This window comes from Trichosurus vulpecula, chromosome 1 (genome assembly GCF_011100635.1).
Source record: "Trichosurus vulpecula isolate mTriVul1 chromosome 1, mTriVul1.pri, whole genome shotgun sequence".
Lineage (NCBI taxonomy): Eukaryota > Metazoa > Chordata > Mammalia > Diprotodontia > Phalangeridae > Trichosurus > Trichosurus vulpecula.
In genome coordinates, this window is record NC_050573.1 from 55988822 (window position 1) to 56003585 (window position 14764).

General features: G+C 49.5%; 2 protein-coding genes across 4 annotated transcripts; both read left to right on the forward strand.

Annotated features, from left to right (window-relative positions):
- Window positions 1-233: 233 nt before the first annotated feature.
- On the forward strand, window positions 234-8172 carry KXD1 (KxDL motif containing 1). Of its 3 annotated transcripts, XM_036742416.1 has the most exons (6): window positions 265-545; window positions 1299-1426; window positions 5532-5684; window positions 5890-5936; window positions 6819-7028; window positions 7884-8172. In XM_036742416.1, the coding sequence occupies exons 1-6, from the start codon at window positions 396-398 to the stop codon at window positions 7892-7894; spliced, it is 699 nt and encodes a 232-aa protein (XP_036598311.1). In that variant the 5' UTR covers window positions 265-395; the 3' UTR covers window positions 7895-8172. The 3 variants fall into 3 exon arrangements, with proteins under 3 accessions (XP_036598312.1, XP_036598310.1, XP_036598311.1); XM_036742417.1 differs by having other exon boundaries at window positions 234-372; window positions 6819-8172; XM_036742415.1 differs by having other exon boundaries at window positions 263-545; window positions 6819-8172.
- A 3331-nt stretch (window positions 8173-11503) lies between these two features.
- UBA52 (ubiquitin A-52 residue ribosomal protein fusion product 1) lies at window positions 11504-14764 on the forward strand. Its single transcript, XM_036742171.1, has 5 exons — window positions 11504-11584; window positions 12957-13078; window positions 13264-13350; window positions 14311-14413; window positions 14530-14764. The coding sequence occupies exons 2-5, from the start codon at window positions 12976-12978 to the stop codon at window positions 14621-14623; spliced, it is 387 nt and encodes a 128-aa protein (XP_036598066.1). The 5' UTR covers window positions 11504-11584; window positions 12957-12975; the 3' UTR covers window positions 14624-14764.

Below are 14764 nucleotides of genomic sequence, written 5' to 3' on the forward strand. Positions count from 1 at the left end.
CTCCGGCTCCACCTCCTCTCTCTCCTCCTGTCCTGGCTCCTCCCAGGACCCGCCCCTGGCACCTCCCTAGCCCCACCCCCTCCGCCTCCTGGCTCCGCCCCTCTCCGGCTCCTCCTTCGCCCTCCCCCTTCATGGACCCGCCTCCCTGGCTCCTCCCACGGGCCACGCCTCCTATTGTCTCCGCCCCTGACTCCTCCTTTAGACCCCCCCCCCCTCGGCTCCGCCCCTCCACCGGGCCCGGCTCCCGGCTTGTGACGTCCGCCGGGGCCGCGCCGAGGCTGCTGCGCGTGAGCGCCATCCCGGAAGTGCGAGGCTCCCAGATGTGCAGGTGCCGCTGCTGCCACCACAGCCGCCGCCGCCGCCGCCTTTGCAGCTGAGTCCGGGGGTGGTGGGAGATGGAGTGGGGAGGCCAGGAGGCGGTCCGGGAGGGGACAGTGCTCGCTGCCTCCCGGGGCCCAGCGCGGAGTGGGGGTGGGGGCGCCCAGCTGTGCACCTCTGCCCGGACACATCTGGCGACGGTCCCCAGCCCTTTCCCTCCTGAGCCGGTACGGGGCGGGCTGTGACCCCGGATAATAGGAAGTGCTTGGTCCGTTGAGGATCCGAGAGATCCTGGAAAGAGTCACAGAGTTCTGAAACGTGGGCTTAGGCTGTCGGGGTCGGACTACCTCCGGACATGGAGCGTGGGGTCTTTGCGGGGAAGGGACTTGCACATATGGGAGGTCAGGCGAGAGGGCCCTTAGACTAGACTGGCAGAAGGCGAAGGGACTTCAGAACCAACATTTATACGGTGTCAGACGAGGAGGGACCCTAGAACATAGAGTGGCAGAGGTGGAAGGGACGTGGAACAGGGAAAGACAGAGCTGGCAGGACCCCGAAACTGCCAGAGGTAAGAGGGTCCTCGGCATGGAGCGTGTCCCGAGTGCAAACTCACTTCCCATCCTCCTCCCCACTTACAGAGAAGAATACTAAGTCCCGAGGAAGTCTTTTTAGGGGAGTCCTGGGGTTTCCAGGCACTCCCAGGGATTTCTCTGTCAAGACCTTGCTCAGAGAGTCCCCTCCTGGCAGCCTGCCTGCTGGCAGGGCTAGAAAACCCAGCGGGGACCATCTGGTCCTATCAGGGCCACAGCCTGTTGGGAAGTCCCAGAATCTGGGGGACGCAGTCTGCTACTAAAACAAAAGTCTAGTCTAGACAGTTCCAGGTTGAGGACACTGTCAGGAGAAAGAGTGAGAGTGTCAGCGAGGAGCATGCATGTCTGCCTGGCCGGTCCCAGTAACCTCTGCCTTTGGCTGGTCTATAGGCCGCAGAGGAGGAGGAGGAGGAGGAGATGGAATCTCCCGACTCTGCCTCAGAGGTGTTCTGCAACCGGATCCTCAGCATGGTGAATTCGGAGGATGTAAATGCCATCATTCAGGCCCAGAAGAACATGTGAGTCAAGTCATCCATCCATGTTCATCCTTCCATGCATCCATCCACCCACCAAGAAGCACTTAGTAAGCACCTGAAGACCACAGTTCAGTTCCAGCCTCAGACACTTGCTGTCTGTTTGACCCTGGGCAAATCACTTAACCTCTGTTCGACTCAAGTTTCCTTAACTGCAAAATTGGATAATAACTTCACCTACCTAGCAGAGTTGTTGTGAGAGTCAAATGAGATGATATTTGTAAACAAGCACTTAAAACAGTGCTGGTAGTAGATGCTATATAAATGCTTATCCTTCTCCATCTCCCCCTTCTCCTACCTGCTGTGTGCCAGTCAATTTGCTAGATACCGGAGATACAAAGACAAAAAAAAAAAGAAAAGAAACAGTTCCTGCCCTCAAGGAGTTTACATGCTAATGGAGAAGAAAACATATGCATATATTGGTATAAATGCGTTCATGAAGAATCAGACACAACTGAACAGTAATGAAAGTAGGGGCCCACCGGAGTCAGATCTGTACTTAGGGAAAATCACCTTGTTGGCTGAGTAGAGGAGGAATTGGAATGGGGAGAGACTAGATCTGAGTTTATTAACCTGAGATTAACAGTAGATAGATTGGATAGGTTTTTCAAAATTCAGTTTGACTTTATTTGCTACTCTGTGTCTTCTCCCTCTCACCACTTCCTCCCTCTCCATTGAAAAAGTAAGAAAAAATACATGTATAGTCAAATAAAAAAAAAAAACCAAACTCCTTATAGTATTAGATTTCTGGGGATCCATGAACTTGGATGGAAAAAAATTACATTTTTATTTTCACTAACCTCTAATTGAAATATGGCATTTATTTCAATAAAATGTAGGCAACAGATGTTATTCTGAGAAGGGGTCCATAGGCTGAATTCACCAGATTGCCAGATGGGTCTATAATGTAAAAGAAAAAAAAAAGGTTAAGTCACATGGACAAAAGATGGTATTGCAGTAGTTCAGGTGAGAGTTGATGAAGGCCTATGCTTGAATGGTAGCCCTGTAAGTGGGAGGTTTATTTGAGACCCACTTGATGTGGGGGGAAAAATGACAAGGTTTGGTATCTGAGTGAATTATCAAGGTTAAGTAACAGTGGAAAAGGCAGAGATAACCCTGAGGTTGGGTACCTAGACGACTGGAAGAATGAGGAACCCTTATCAGTAGTAATAGGGTAATTTGAAAGAAGGGTGGGTTGGAGGGGACAGGAAAGCTAAGATTTCTGTTTTGGATATATGTATTTGAAATATCAGTAGGATAAATACTTGGAAAAGTTCAGTAGCCATTTGGAGCTTCAGAGTGAGACTGAGGCTGCATGGGTAGGTCTTCTGCATAGGGATGCTCATTGGACACCTCATCCTTGGGCGCAATGAGGTCAAGTATAGAGAGAAAAGAGAAGAGGGTCTGGGACAGTCCAGATGAGATGGGGAGGTTGAGCAGTGACAATTGGGGGAATTGGAGGAGAAGATTCAGGAGAGAGAGGCATCGAAAAGACCCAGAGGGGAGATGATAGCCAGGAAGAGAGAATGGTCAGCAGTGTGGATGCTGCAAGGAGGGTTTGGAAAGATGAGGATGGAGGGAAGGCCATTCTGTTGTGCAGCTTTTTTTCATTGTTAACTTCATAGAAATCATTTTCAGTTGAGTGGTAAGGTTGGAAGCTGGGTTGCAAAGTCAGGAAGAGTGATTGAGGGGAGAGGGAGTGGAGCCAATGAGTATCTACAGCTTTTTCTTTGTTTTTGTTTTCATTTTTGGAGGGGGGGAAGGCAAGGCAATTGGGGTTAAGTGACTTGCCCAAGGTCACATGGCTAGTAAGTGTCAAGTGTCTGAGGCCAAATTTGAACTCAGGTCCTCCTGACTCCAGGGCTGGTGCTCTATTCACTGAGACAGCTAGCTGCCCCTACTTTTTCAGGGAATTTGACTGGAAAAAGATTAGTGCCTCGTACGTATTCTTATTTTTTTTGGGGGGGGGGAGGAACAATCATGATTAAATGACTTGTCCAGGGTCACACAGCTTGTAAATGTCAGAGGCCAGACTTGAACTCATGCCTTCCTGACCAGGGGGCCCATGCTGTCTCCACTGCACCACCTAGCTGCCCCCTAGGGAATTTTTTTTTTAATTTTTTCCCTCACCTAACAGTATTTTATTTTTTCCAATTCTATGTAAAGTTAGTTTTCAACATTCACTTTTGTAAGACTTTGAGTTCCAGATTTTTCCCTCTCCCTTCCTTCTTCCTTCCCCAAGAGGACATGCAATCTGATATAAGCTATACATGTACAGTCATGTTAAACATATTTCCTAGGGAATATTTTTTAAGGAGGGTGTGGGCCCTGGAGTCAGGAAGACCTGAATTCTGATCCTCATGCCTCATCTTAATGCCTGCAGTACTTCCTAGCTGTGTGACCCTGGGTAAGTCATTTAACTTTTTTTGCCTCAGTTTCCTCATCTGTAAAATGGGGCTGATGATAACACCTACCTCACAAGAGCTGATACGATGATTAAATGAGATGGCTTTTAAGTGTAAAACACTTTACAAACTTTGAAGCGTTCAGCGACTGATGTTGATGATTCTGCTGGATGGGGAAAGCGTGGCTCTGTTTGTAAACAGACAGGATAGAGCCAGTAGATAGCCAGAGACTGCAGATGAGAGAGAGGAGGAGAATGGTGGTGGGGGCAGTCTGCTGGAGGGAAGGGGATGGAGGCAGGGAGTGTGTGGAGGGCCTTGCTTCATCCAGGAGAAGCAACACCTCATTCTTAGGGACTAGAGGAAAGGGAAGCAAGGCGTCCCAGCTGGTGAGGTGAGGGAGTGAGGCTCACAGTGAGGGACCTTGATTTTCCTGGGAAAAGTGTGGGCTGACCTCCCATGAGTAGGGGAGATAAGACCCGCTCTCAGATCCATCTCCTGCAGCTGTGGGCAGAGTGTGATTAAATGCCCAAGAGAACTGTGAACTGCTCTTTGAGATTCTGGGAAGGAAAGGTCAAGGTCATATCCTTCTTCAGAGTCTCAGTCTGCTCTGTAAAATGGGCCTGACCTTGTCTCTCAGGGTTGTTGGGAGGCCCGAATGAAGAAGTGTTTTACAAAACACTCAAATCTGATAAAAATTTGTCAGTTGCTTATATTACTATTAATTATTATTATTAATTATTTTGACTGGGAGTAGGCGGAGAAAAGGGGACAGGATGTGACAGTAGCCAGGAGGGATGAGTGGGATTTCAGCCAGTGGATCTGGGGAGTGGGAGGAGAGAGCAGACAGAGCCTGGCGGAGGGCGCAACAAAAAGAAGAAGAAAGGCGGGTAGGCACTTTTGACAATAATGTTTCATTTGATCCGCACAGCGCTGGGAAGTAGCTACTTTTATTACCCCCGTGTTACGGTTGAGGATACTGAGGCAGAGGCCAAGTGGCTCACCCAGGGTCACACAGCCAGTGAGTGTTTGAAGCTGAGTCTGGAGTCAGATCTTCCTGACTCCAGGGTAAGCGCTCTAACCACTTTGCTAACCAGCAGCTTCTGATGATTTGATTCAGGCACAACAGGGCCTGTTCTCTCTCTTGACCTCTGTGATCTGCATTTCCTCCTCTGTAAAACAGGGAATAATGACAAGATTTGTACTACCCAAAGTGACAAGCAGGCAGGGTATGTTCTGTGTGTGTGATAACAAAAACAGAAATATAGATAATCACAATTTGTAATAGTAACAGCAGTAATGATATCCAGCATTTTATCGTGCTTTAAAATTTTTGTTCCTCTTATTTGATTCTCATAGCAATCCTGGGTCATGCAAGTAGTTGCATTTTACAGCTTGAGGGAACAGGGGCTTAGAGAGGTTGAGGGATTTTCTTGGGGTCCTGAAACAAGTAATTATGTGACCTCTCCTTCCCAGAATTTCAAAGATCAGTTCACAATTATCTTGGGCATTTAATCACACTCTGCCCAGGAGACTGATCTGAGAGCAGGTCTTATCAGAATGTGGTCCTGATTCCAAGCTCCCCCATGCCCCTTCCACCTTGCCTCCCACCCGGGCATCCAGGCTGCTCAGATGGGTCCAGGGCCTGCTAATCTGGTTCCCTTCTTCCCTGGTCTTCCCACCCTCAGGCTGGACCGATTTGAGAAAACCAATGAAATGCTCTTGAACTTTAATAACCTCTCCAACGTCCGCATGCAGCAGATGAGTGAGCGCTTCACACACCATACCAGGACACTGATGGAGATGAAGAAGGATCTGGACAGTATCTTCCGAAGGCTCAGGTTGGTGTCTAGCTCTGCCCCGTCCCCCTGCCCTCCCAGAGGGGATGGGGGACTTTGGCCCTGGGAGCCTCAACTCCCAGCCAAGACTGTAGAAGCCTGTGACAGTATAGGCTGGGCGAGGAAGAGCGTTCTCCTTACAGGGGACGCCAGAGTGACTTTGATGGAGAATTTAAATTGTTGCTTTTTTTTCTCCTTTTCCTTGTAGGACTCTGAAAACGAAACTGTCAAAGCAATACCCAGATGCTTTTAGTCGTAAGTGTCTCTAAGGCTCAACCAACTCTGACCCTTTATGATCTTGGTTCCAGCTCCCCAACCCTGACACTTTGTGTTCTAAGGGCCCTTCCAAGCTTTGACACCCTATATTGTAAGGCAGGGCTGTCCAACCTTAGGTTTTTATTGAAACAATAGACAATATATTTTGATCTGCCATTTTAGTGAGAGCTCTGCGGTAGCTCGGCTTCGTTTACTGAAACATTTATGTATATTTCTATGCTTGTTGGCAAGCCGCATAAACCACATTGTGGGCCACATTTTGGACAGCCCTGTTCTAAGGGCTCTCCTGGCTCTGACTTTCCGTGTTCCAAATTTCCTTTCTGAATTTTCCTCTCCTCTTCTGAAATCCTACAGCTTGTAGACTATGGGCTTTCCCAGTTCTGGTATTTTATATTCCAGCTTACTTACAGTTTACACTGTGACTTCAGGCAAGTCTTGATTACCTTGTTTGTAAAATGATAGGGAGAGAAGATCTCAAAGGTCATTTCCCACTGTAGAATTCTATGACTTTCCATCATCAGGCCCTCCAAGGTGTACCTGTTCCTATCTTAGCCCAGCTTACTCTGAGTCCTAACCTGAATAGATTCTTTACAAGGTTCCAGAGCAGGGCCCAAGTTGGTATAGCGCTGAGTCTGTGGATGCAGATGCGCTGCCCTCTTGGCTTCCTTCTGAGGGATTTCCCTCCTGGCTGGGAAGAGTTAGGAGGCTTCTTTGGATGGATCCTGTGTCTTCTTTCCTACTTTAGGAAGGGGTAACTTAGCTTTGGCCTTATGCCAGAACCCACTTTTCTAGTTCCTCCAGCAGGAATTCCTCACTAGCCCTGTGTGACTTACCTGCCTCTGATGACTCTGCCCTCAACAGATATCCATGAGTCTCCCATTCTGGAGGAGGAAGATGATGATGTGGACCCCATCCTGGCCAGCTCAGCTACCACCATTGCTACCTCAGAGCAGAGTACGGGGTCGTGTGACACGAGCCCAGACATCATCTCCCCAGTCCTGAGCCCCGATTTTGAAGATTTATCCCAAGGCCGGCTGGACTCTCCAGCTGTGAATGGAGAGAGCCTCACAGGTGATGATGAAGATGATGATGGTGGTGGTGAGAGGGCCCAGGAGTAGGAAGGGCTACCTTCTACCGCAGGTCCCAAGGAGTCAATGCACCATAGGGTACACAGGAGGGCCTTCCCACCTTCCAGTGTCTTGGAAATGTGGTCCTGGCTGGTTGCCCCCTGGCTTAGAACAACAAACCTGGGGGAGACAGCTCCAGAAAAGATTCTCATCTGGCCTTTGGGGGCCGTGGAGCCACGGTCCTGGCACGAAGCCAGGCATGGGGGGGTAGGCCAGACTCATTGGGGAGCGGTCATGGTGTGGGTTTCCCCAGATTTTTTTTTGGCTAATGCTTTTCTGCTGGTATCTTTCTCGCCAAATTCCTTTCCTCCCTGACCCCCACCCCCAGTTCCTGGTATTTCTGCACATATGAAACCAAGCCTGGGCTTTTCCAGACCTACATCTCTGGGTTTTAGCATCCCATAGGTTTATTCTGAGCCCTGTGCGAGAAAGGAGGCTCATGGACTTGACTGGGCAATGTCCTATGCCCCCTTCCAGCCCTGGCTCACAGGCTGGTTCTCAATAATTCTGTGAAGTAGTTCCCTTTAGGAAACCCAGAGCCAGGCCTGACTCTGAGAGGCCCAGTAACTGTGCTTACACTAAACCTCCTCCTTCACGGTACGTCCGCACACACACATCCACACATGTGCACACACCCATCCATCCATCCACATATTCACTCCCAGGCACATAGAACACATTATCGGGCACATGCACAGATGTGTATTCATGTGTATCCATATGTGTATTCATGCTCACACAGGCGCAAACACTTAACACAGATTGAACACCAAGTATTTTCTTCTGTTGGTACCCTTAGGGCTCTTTTGAAACAAGTAATATTTCTGAGATGGAATTCAAAGGAAGTTGCTTACTCTTACGGACAGTGTTTGAACAGAGAGCAGCGACCATAGATTTCCCTGTCGAGAGAGGAGAAGGTACCACCAAGCCGCTGCCTCCTTCTCCACCCCCCTTTCAGGGCCCTCAGCCCAGCGGGTAGGGACATCTTTGGAAATAAAAGTTGAATTGACTTATTTTTGTACCCTAAGTTTCCAAATCCTATGGGGGAAATAAATAAAATTTTCTGTTACTACGAGGGTCAGTCCGAACCATGTATCCTGCTTCCTTACTGTGCCCCCAGGGAAGAATGGAGCAAATGGGTGTTGGGGAGTGGGTACAAAGGGGTGGTTCTGGGCTGTGGGCAGAACAATGGAACCAGAAGGACCTTTGGAACTGCCAGTAAAGTGCTGGGGACAGCAGCAGCAGCAGATGGAAGGCAGCCCAAAGGTTGAGCTTCTAAAGCCTGAAGAGCTGGTAACTGGAAGGAGTCTGGTTTTGTCAGAATGGGTTTCACTGTGTCTGTGCTCGGTATGTGATCGGGCCAAGGCACCAAGTGTTAGGCTGGGGTTAGGAGGCCATTCTTCCAGCCCCTGTGATGGTTTGCTCCAGAGAAGCCTTTTACTGGACTGTTGTGGGAAATTAGGCTGGACAGGTAAGCTGAGGCTTTTATCAACATGAAGTACCTGGCACTGTGCTCTGTACAGGGAGAAGGAATAGGAACTGGGACCTGGGATTTCACTGGTTTGAAGAGAACCCCTCTACTGAAGCAGGTCTTCACCTTTTCTGTAACTTAAACCTGTGAGAATTGCCCGAGGGTGCCGAGAGGCTGTTACTTACCCAGGGTCATACAGCTAGGATGTGTCAGTGGGAGGCTAGACTGACAAAAATCCGTCCGTAACCTCAGAGAGCTTACGGCAAGGGAGGAAGGGAGGGAATACAACATGTTCATAATTATCAAATAAGGGCTCTATACACAAGGTGAATGGAATTCTTGAACCAATAACCGTGGGGAGGGAGGAGGCTTCTTGGAGGAGGTACAGCTTGAGGTGAGCCTTGAAGGGGGAGAGCTGGGAGTCCAGGAAGAAGGGGTCATGAGGGAAGGCATTGCAGGGTTTGAATACCAGAATGAGCAGTCTGGACCTCCCCTCCACCCCCACCCTATCCCCTGGTAATTATTTCCTGAACAGCGGAAGGACACGATGACAGCTGGGCTTTGGGGAGATGACCAGGGGAGGCGGGAGTGAATGACTGGAGGGTTAGGAAGGACATCATCTAGAATTTGAGAGCTGGCCATCCAGCCCCAACTCCCCCATTTTACAGGTGAGCAAACTGAGGCTCAGACCAGGGGGATGTTCCAGTGACTCGGTGGCTAAAGGGCTTAGAGGAGCAGCAGTTCGTGCTTGGGGTGGGGAAGCGATGTCAGAGCACTTCATTGTTAAGGATAGGCTCAGAGTGGCTGCTTTCACCCTCCTTCTCTTGCCCTTAGGCAGAGATAGCAGAGATCTGGGGAGACTACGCTTCATCTCCCATTTAGCCACCTAGAAGCCCAGCCTGCCTTGGAGCAGGGGCATCTTGCTATCTGCCCTATGGCTGCCCTCCTACCCTAGGAATATTAGCTGGCACCTTCAGTGTGACTGAGCAGGTTTAGCAGGCTGGGGCTCAGCTCTCTTGATTAGTGGGTGAGTGACTTCTTTAACCCCATGGCCGAGTTTCATGACCCTTTCAGCCATCCACCTGGAAACCAGGGCTTAACCCAATAGAGGCATCTTGCCATGTGCCCTGCTGATTCCCATGTAGCCATTCCCCTATTGGGTGGCTCATCTATCTTTCCAGTCCCGTGACACACCACTCCCCTTCGTATGTATAGTCGGGCCAAACTAGCCACCTTAGTGACCTCATAGAGGGGCCCTTAACCTGAAATCCTACATTCTGCAGGATACTTTTCCCTCTTCCCTCCCCATGGAACAATTTCTCCCTCCATCAGAGCAAATTATGCAGTAACAACAATATAAAGACAAACAATTTTGAAAGACTTAGGAACTCTGATTAACCCAATGACCGGATGCATGATGAAACAAGCCACCCATCTTCTGACAGAGAGATGAAGAAGGACTCAAGAGTATAGACTGAGACTTTTTTTGGAAACGACCAATGTGGGAATTTGTCTTTCTTGATTATGTCTTTATAATCGAGGCTTTTGTTTTTCTTGCTTTCTCAAAGGGAGGAGTTGGAGGGATAGAGGTGGGAGGGAGAAGAGAACCCCAAAATAAAATAAAATTTAAAAAATTTTAAATGGGAAAATTGTTTTTTTTCATTTATACTATATAGTATATATACAAGTGCCTGGTATGTAGTAAGAACTCAAGACATGTTGATTTGATTTGTATGTTTGTAATTATTTGCATGTTATCTCTTCTATTAGATTGTGAGCTCTGTGAGAGCCAGGGACCCATTTCTTTTTAAATTTTAATTCTTTGCCTTTCTTTGTATCACACCCTTCCCCCTTAGGACTTAGCAGAGTGCTGCTTACTGTATTAAGAACTCATTACTTGTTGGGGACTGGAGAGTAGTCCATGTCCCCCCATCTTCAAGCTGTGCCTGCAATACACTGCAGCCACTAGCTTCTTTCAAGGCTAAGCATGAATGTTACCTTCGACACTGAGCCTATGGTGAACCTACACATTCTCCCCACTTACTAGCGTTTACCCCCTATGGATACATTGTAACTGTTTTAACAACCAGCTCTACAAGGACTGCACACTTTTCTCCATCACTTGCTGAAGTCTAGACAGCCAGCCAACAACAAAATGCAGCCCTGATTGGTAGTATTTGCGCATTTCTCAGGTGTAAATACTCGCCCTGAAAATCTAGCCATCTCCTGCTACCCCTATAAAATTATGCCAATTTTGCCTCTATCTTGTATATATTTATACTTTCTCCCTGTAAGCTAATGGAAGGCAGGGACTAAGGTTCACTTTTGTCTTTGTATTCCTAAACACGATTTCCTGTACATATCAGTAGCTTGACAAATAAACGCTTGTTGAACTGATCATCAAGGACCCCCAGAAAAGTTCCCCCGTTAAGAATGGGAGATCTCTGAGTTGGAAGCACGCATTGGTACTTGTCACATTTGCATTTAGAGGTGTTGGGTCTGAATCTTTGTTTTGCCACATACGGCCCTGGTCAAGTCCCTTACCCCAGCCTCAGTTTCCTCGTTTGTAAAATGAGGAGAGTTGGAGTGAATGACCTATTAGAAGTCGTGTACTGTAACAGACCGCTGGACTTGGGTTTGAATATAACCCCAAAGTCTGGGACATGTCACTTATTCCCTGGGCCTCAGTTTCATCACCTGTAAAACCCGGTGAGTTGTAAGGCTCCCTCCAGCTTTAAAATCTAAGATTCTAGGGTCTCACGCTGCTTTGGGAAGCTTCTCACGTGCGCTCAACTCGCAGCTCTACAGGCCGGAAGTCCTCCTCCAGGACGCGGGATGGCGTCACGTGCCCGCCTCAAAGATGGCCGCGGTGGGAGCGGAAATGAGGCCCAGAGGGCGGGGCTTGGCTGGATTGTGACGCGCGGCTCCCTGCGGCGGGGTGGGGCTTGGGCGCGCAGGCGTGGAGAGGCAGCGAAGGAGCGGTTTCCGCTTCCGGTGGCCTCTTTCTCTTCGGCGAGGTGGCCAAGCGGGTGCGTGTTGGTAACCGGGGTCGGGGTGGGCATCTGGGCCGGGGGACACGAAGTCGGGTCCAGGAACCGGGCCCCGGGGAGGGCGGCGACGCGGGGAACTTGGGCCGTGCCCGAGGAAACGCGGAGGCAGCCTCCCCGGGTGGGGAGGCTGAGACTGAGGCCGCGCCGGGCAGGCGGCGCGAAGGCCCGTGTAGGCCCGGGGGCAGGGGAGGCGAGCAGGGACAGGCCCGGGTGCTTTCTCTGGGACCTCACCTCTGCACTCGGGGCCTCTTCTCGGAGCCCTCCAGGGACGAGGAGCTCACTCCCTGCCAAGGCAGTCCATTCCACTTGGGGATATCTCATCGGGATGGTTTAGCAGTGGGTCGGAAGGACCAAGGCGGCTCCAGCCGGCATTGAGCCTCCGTTGCCGTGCCTTCTCGGCCCTCGGCCGGGCTTGCTGTCCCTGCCAGCACCTGGGATGAGTCACTGGTGAAATCACCAGACCCACGCTTCTCCCTCTCCTAGAAGGCAGGATGGAGAAGCCGGGTCCAGGTCTGGGAGGGGAGAGGGACCCCAGCAGTGTGGCCCCTCTCTGTAAAATGAGGGGTGGCCCTTTTCAGCAGTGCCACTGTGGTCAAGCCAGGCTGGACCGGAGCGAGGGTGGGGTGAGAGGGCTGGGAAAGGACCTCCCAGGGCCCTGAAACCAATGGAACCCGTTCCTTATCCGTGGAGGAAGAGGGGCACTGGCAGTAAATGTAGAAAAGCTGTGGTGGGGGTGGGGATAAAGAAAATTTAGAGTTGAACCTTAGAAACCCATCCCCACTCACTCACAGAGCTAAGGAAACCAGAGAGGTTAAGTCACTTACCAGACCACAGGTACATTTGAGTTCAAGTCATCTGACAACACATTTAGTTTCCACGATAGCATTCTGTCTCTTTTCTCATTATGATTTCATTTAAAATAGGTAAAAACTTGGTGTTGAAGGTGAAGGACAATCCTAAACTCCTTAAATGTAGAGAAGCTAGTTAGAGCCGGGATCGAGGCAAATCTCTGGGAAAAAGCTGGAACTTGGGTAGGGCTAATACTAGAGGACGGAATGTCACAGAGGCTATGGGGTGTCTGGTTCCTGGGGTTGGAGAGGCACAGAAACCTGTTGGAGCTGGACCTAGATGAGGAGAGGCCGGGACTTTCCAGGAAACAAAAAGAAGCTCAGGTTAGGGCCAAAGTAGGGAGAGGGTCCCTGGTGAGAGGCTGCACCAGGTGAAACTTGGGAGGAAACTGAGAGACCAGGGTAGAGAATAAACTGTTGGCTGGTTCCGTCAGGGGCAGCTCAGAATGGTAGCTGGTAAAATTGTCAGCCATTCACTGTGTCCTGTGCAAACCTTCCTGCAGCGGGCACAGCGTTGCAGAGATGCAGATCTTTGTGAAGACCCTGACGGGCAAGACCATCACACTTGAGGTCGAACCAAGTGATACTATCGAGAATGTCAAAGCCAAAATCCAGGACAAGGAAGGTGAGTGTGCTTTGGCTCTGGGTGTCCCATCTGTGTAGCTTCCAGAAGATCAGGCCCTTGGACCTTCTTCCCCCTCCTACCTGTCCTTTGTGGACCCATTATAGGACATTCAGAGCAGAATTGCTCTAGTCTGAGATGGACCATCCGATCCATTTTACTCAGCATGCTTTTGGTATTCGTCCTAGGTATCCCACCAGATCAACAACGTCTGATTTTTGCTGGAAAACAGCTAGAAGATGGCCGAACTCTTTCTGACTACAACATCCAGAAAGGTTGTACTATGTCTTTGCCTAGGGTAGTGGGTGGGGGTTGTGCCCTATAATATCCTCGGGATCACGAAACAGGGGCAGCATGGTCTTAGTAAAAAGAACTCTGTAGCCAGCAGCACCTATTAAATAAATACTTTCATGATCCTGGGCAAGTCATTTCTCTGAGCCACTAACACTTGTGCTGATCTACCTCACCAAGGCTATTGGGAGAAAAGCCTTTTTGGAGCTGTAGAACACATTTTTAATGGTTTGGGGAACAATCTTGTGGTATTATGAAAGAACATGTTAAAAAGATTTTCTAGAAATCTTTATTCCTTTAATTCCCAATAGACTATGAACTCTATAAGGACAGTGTTTGTGTTTTTATTGTATTTCCTATAGTAGGTGGCCCAAGGTCAATGATCTCACACTGATTTAATTGAAACTTATCCTGAAAAGGTAGCATATCTTTATTATCCTGGGCAGGGGAGATCCCTCCCTCAAATAAACATACTGTGAATTCTCATCCCTTTTTCTGTAAATGCAGGAAGTACTTATTAGGAAAGAAGAAGTACTTAAGTACGGTGAAGTGCTGTGCTTTGCAAATATCTTATTTGCTCCTTAAAATAGCTGGGGGTGGGGCGGGGAAGGAGGTAAGGGGTAAGGTGTTATTATTTTGCTCTGCTGTTGAGGAGCCTGAGGGAGGCAGGCAGGTGAAGTGACTTACTTGTTTGGTGTAGCAAAACTAGTGTCTGAGGCCAGACTTGTGTCTTTCCCGGCTCCAGGCCCAGGGCTCCATCCACTTGTGTGCTCTTGTGCTGGGGATCCTCTTATGAGCTTGTCTCCTGATATAGATTACGATTATTGGTGTTATGCTTCTCATTCCCATTCCCCTCCCCCACCCCCATCAGATTGAGAGCAGTCTTCCCACCTTTGGTCCCGTGCACATCATTGGTACTTACAAGCATTTCTGTTTGTTGTCAGAGTCCACTCTGCACTTGGTGCTACGTCTTCGAGGGGGCATCATTGAGCCTTCCCTTCGCCAGCTGGCCCAGAAGTACAACTGTGACAAGATGATCTGCCGCAAGTATGCCTGGGACTAGGCGGGGCTGGGAGGGTTCGTCCTGCTTCCTGGCATGGCTTGTCCTCCATACAGGTGTGGGAAGGAAGCCCTCAAAGTGAACGTCCTTCTCCTTGTTGCAGGTGTTATGCCCGCCTGCACCCCCGCGCTGTAAACTGCCGTAAGAAGAAGTGCGGCCACACCAACAATCTGCGCCCCAAGAAGAAGGTCAAATAAAGACCAGCCTCGGGACCCAGTTTTGGTTTGGCTCCCCTGACTGATGAAGTGCTCTTGAGTAGTCTGTTGTAACAAGGCCTTGTTCCTGGGTTTAATGGGGCTGTGATATCAATAAAATCCCCTTTTAGTTGAGAAGCAGGA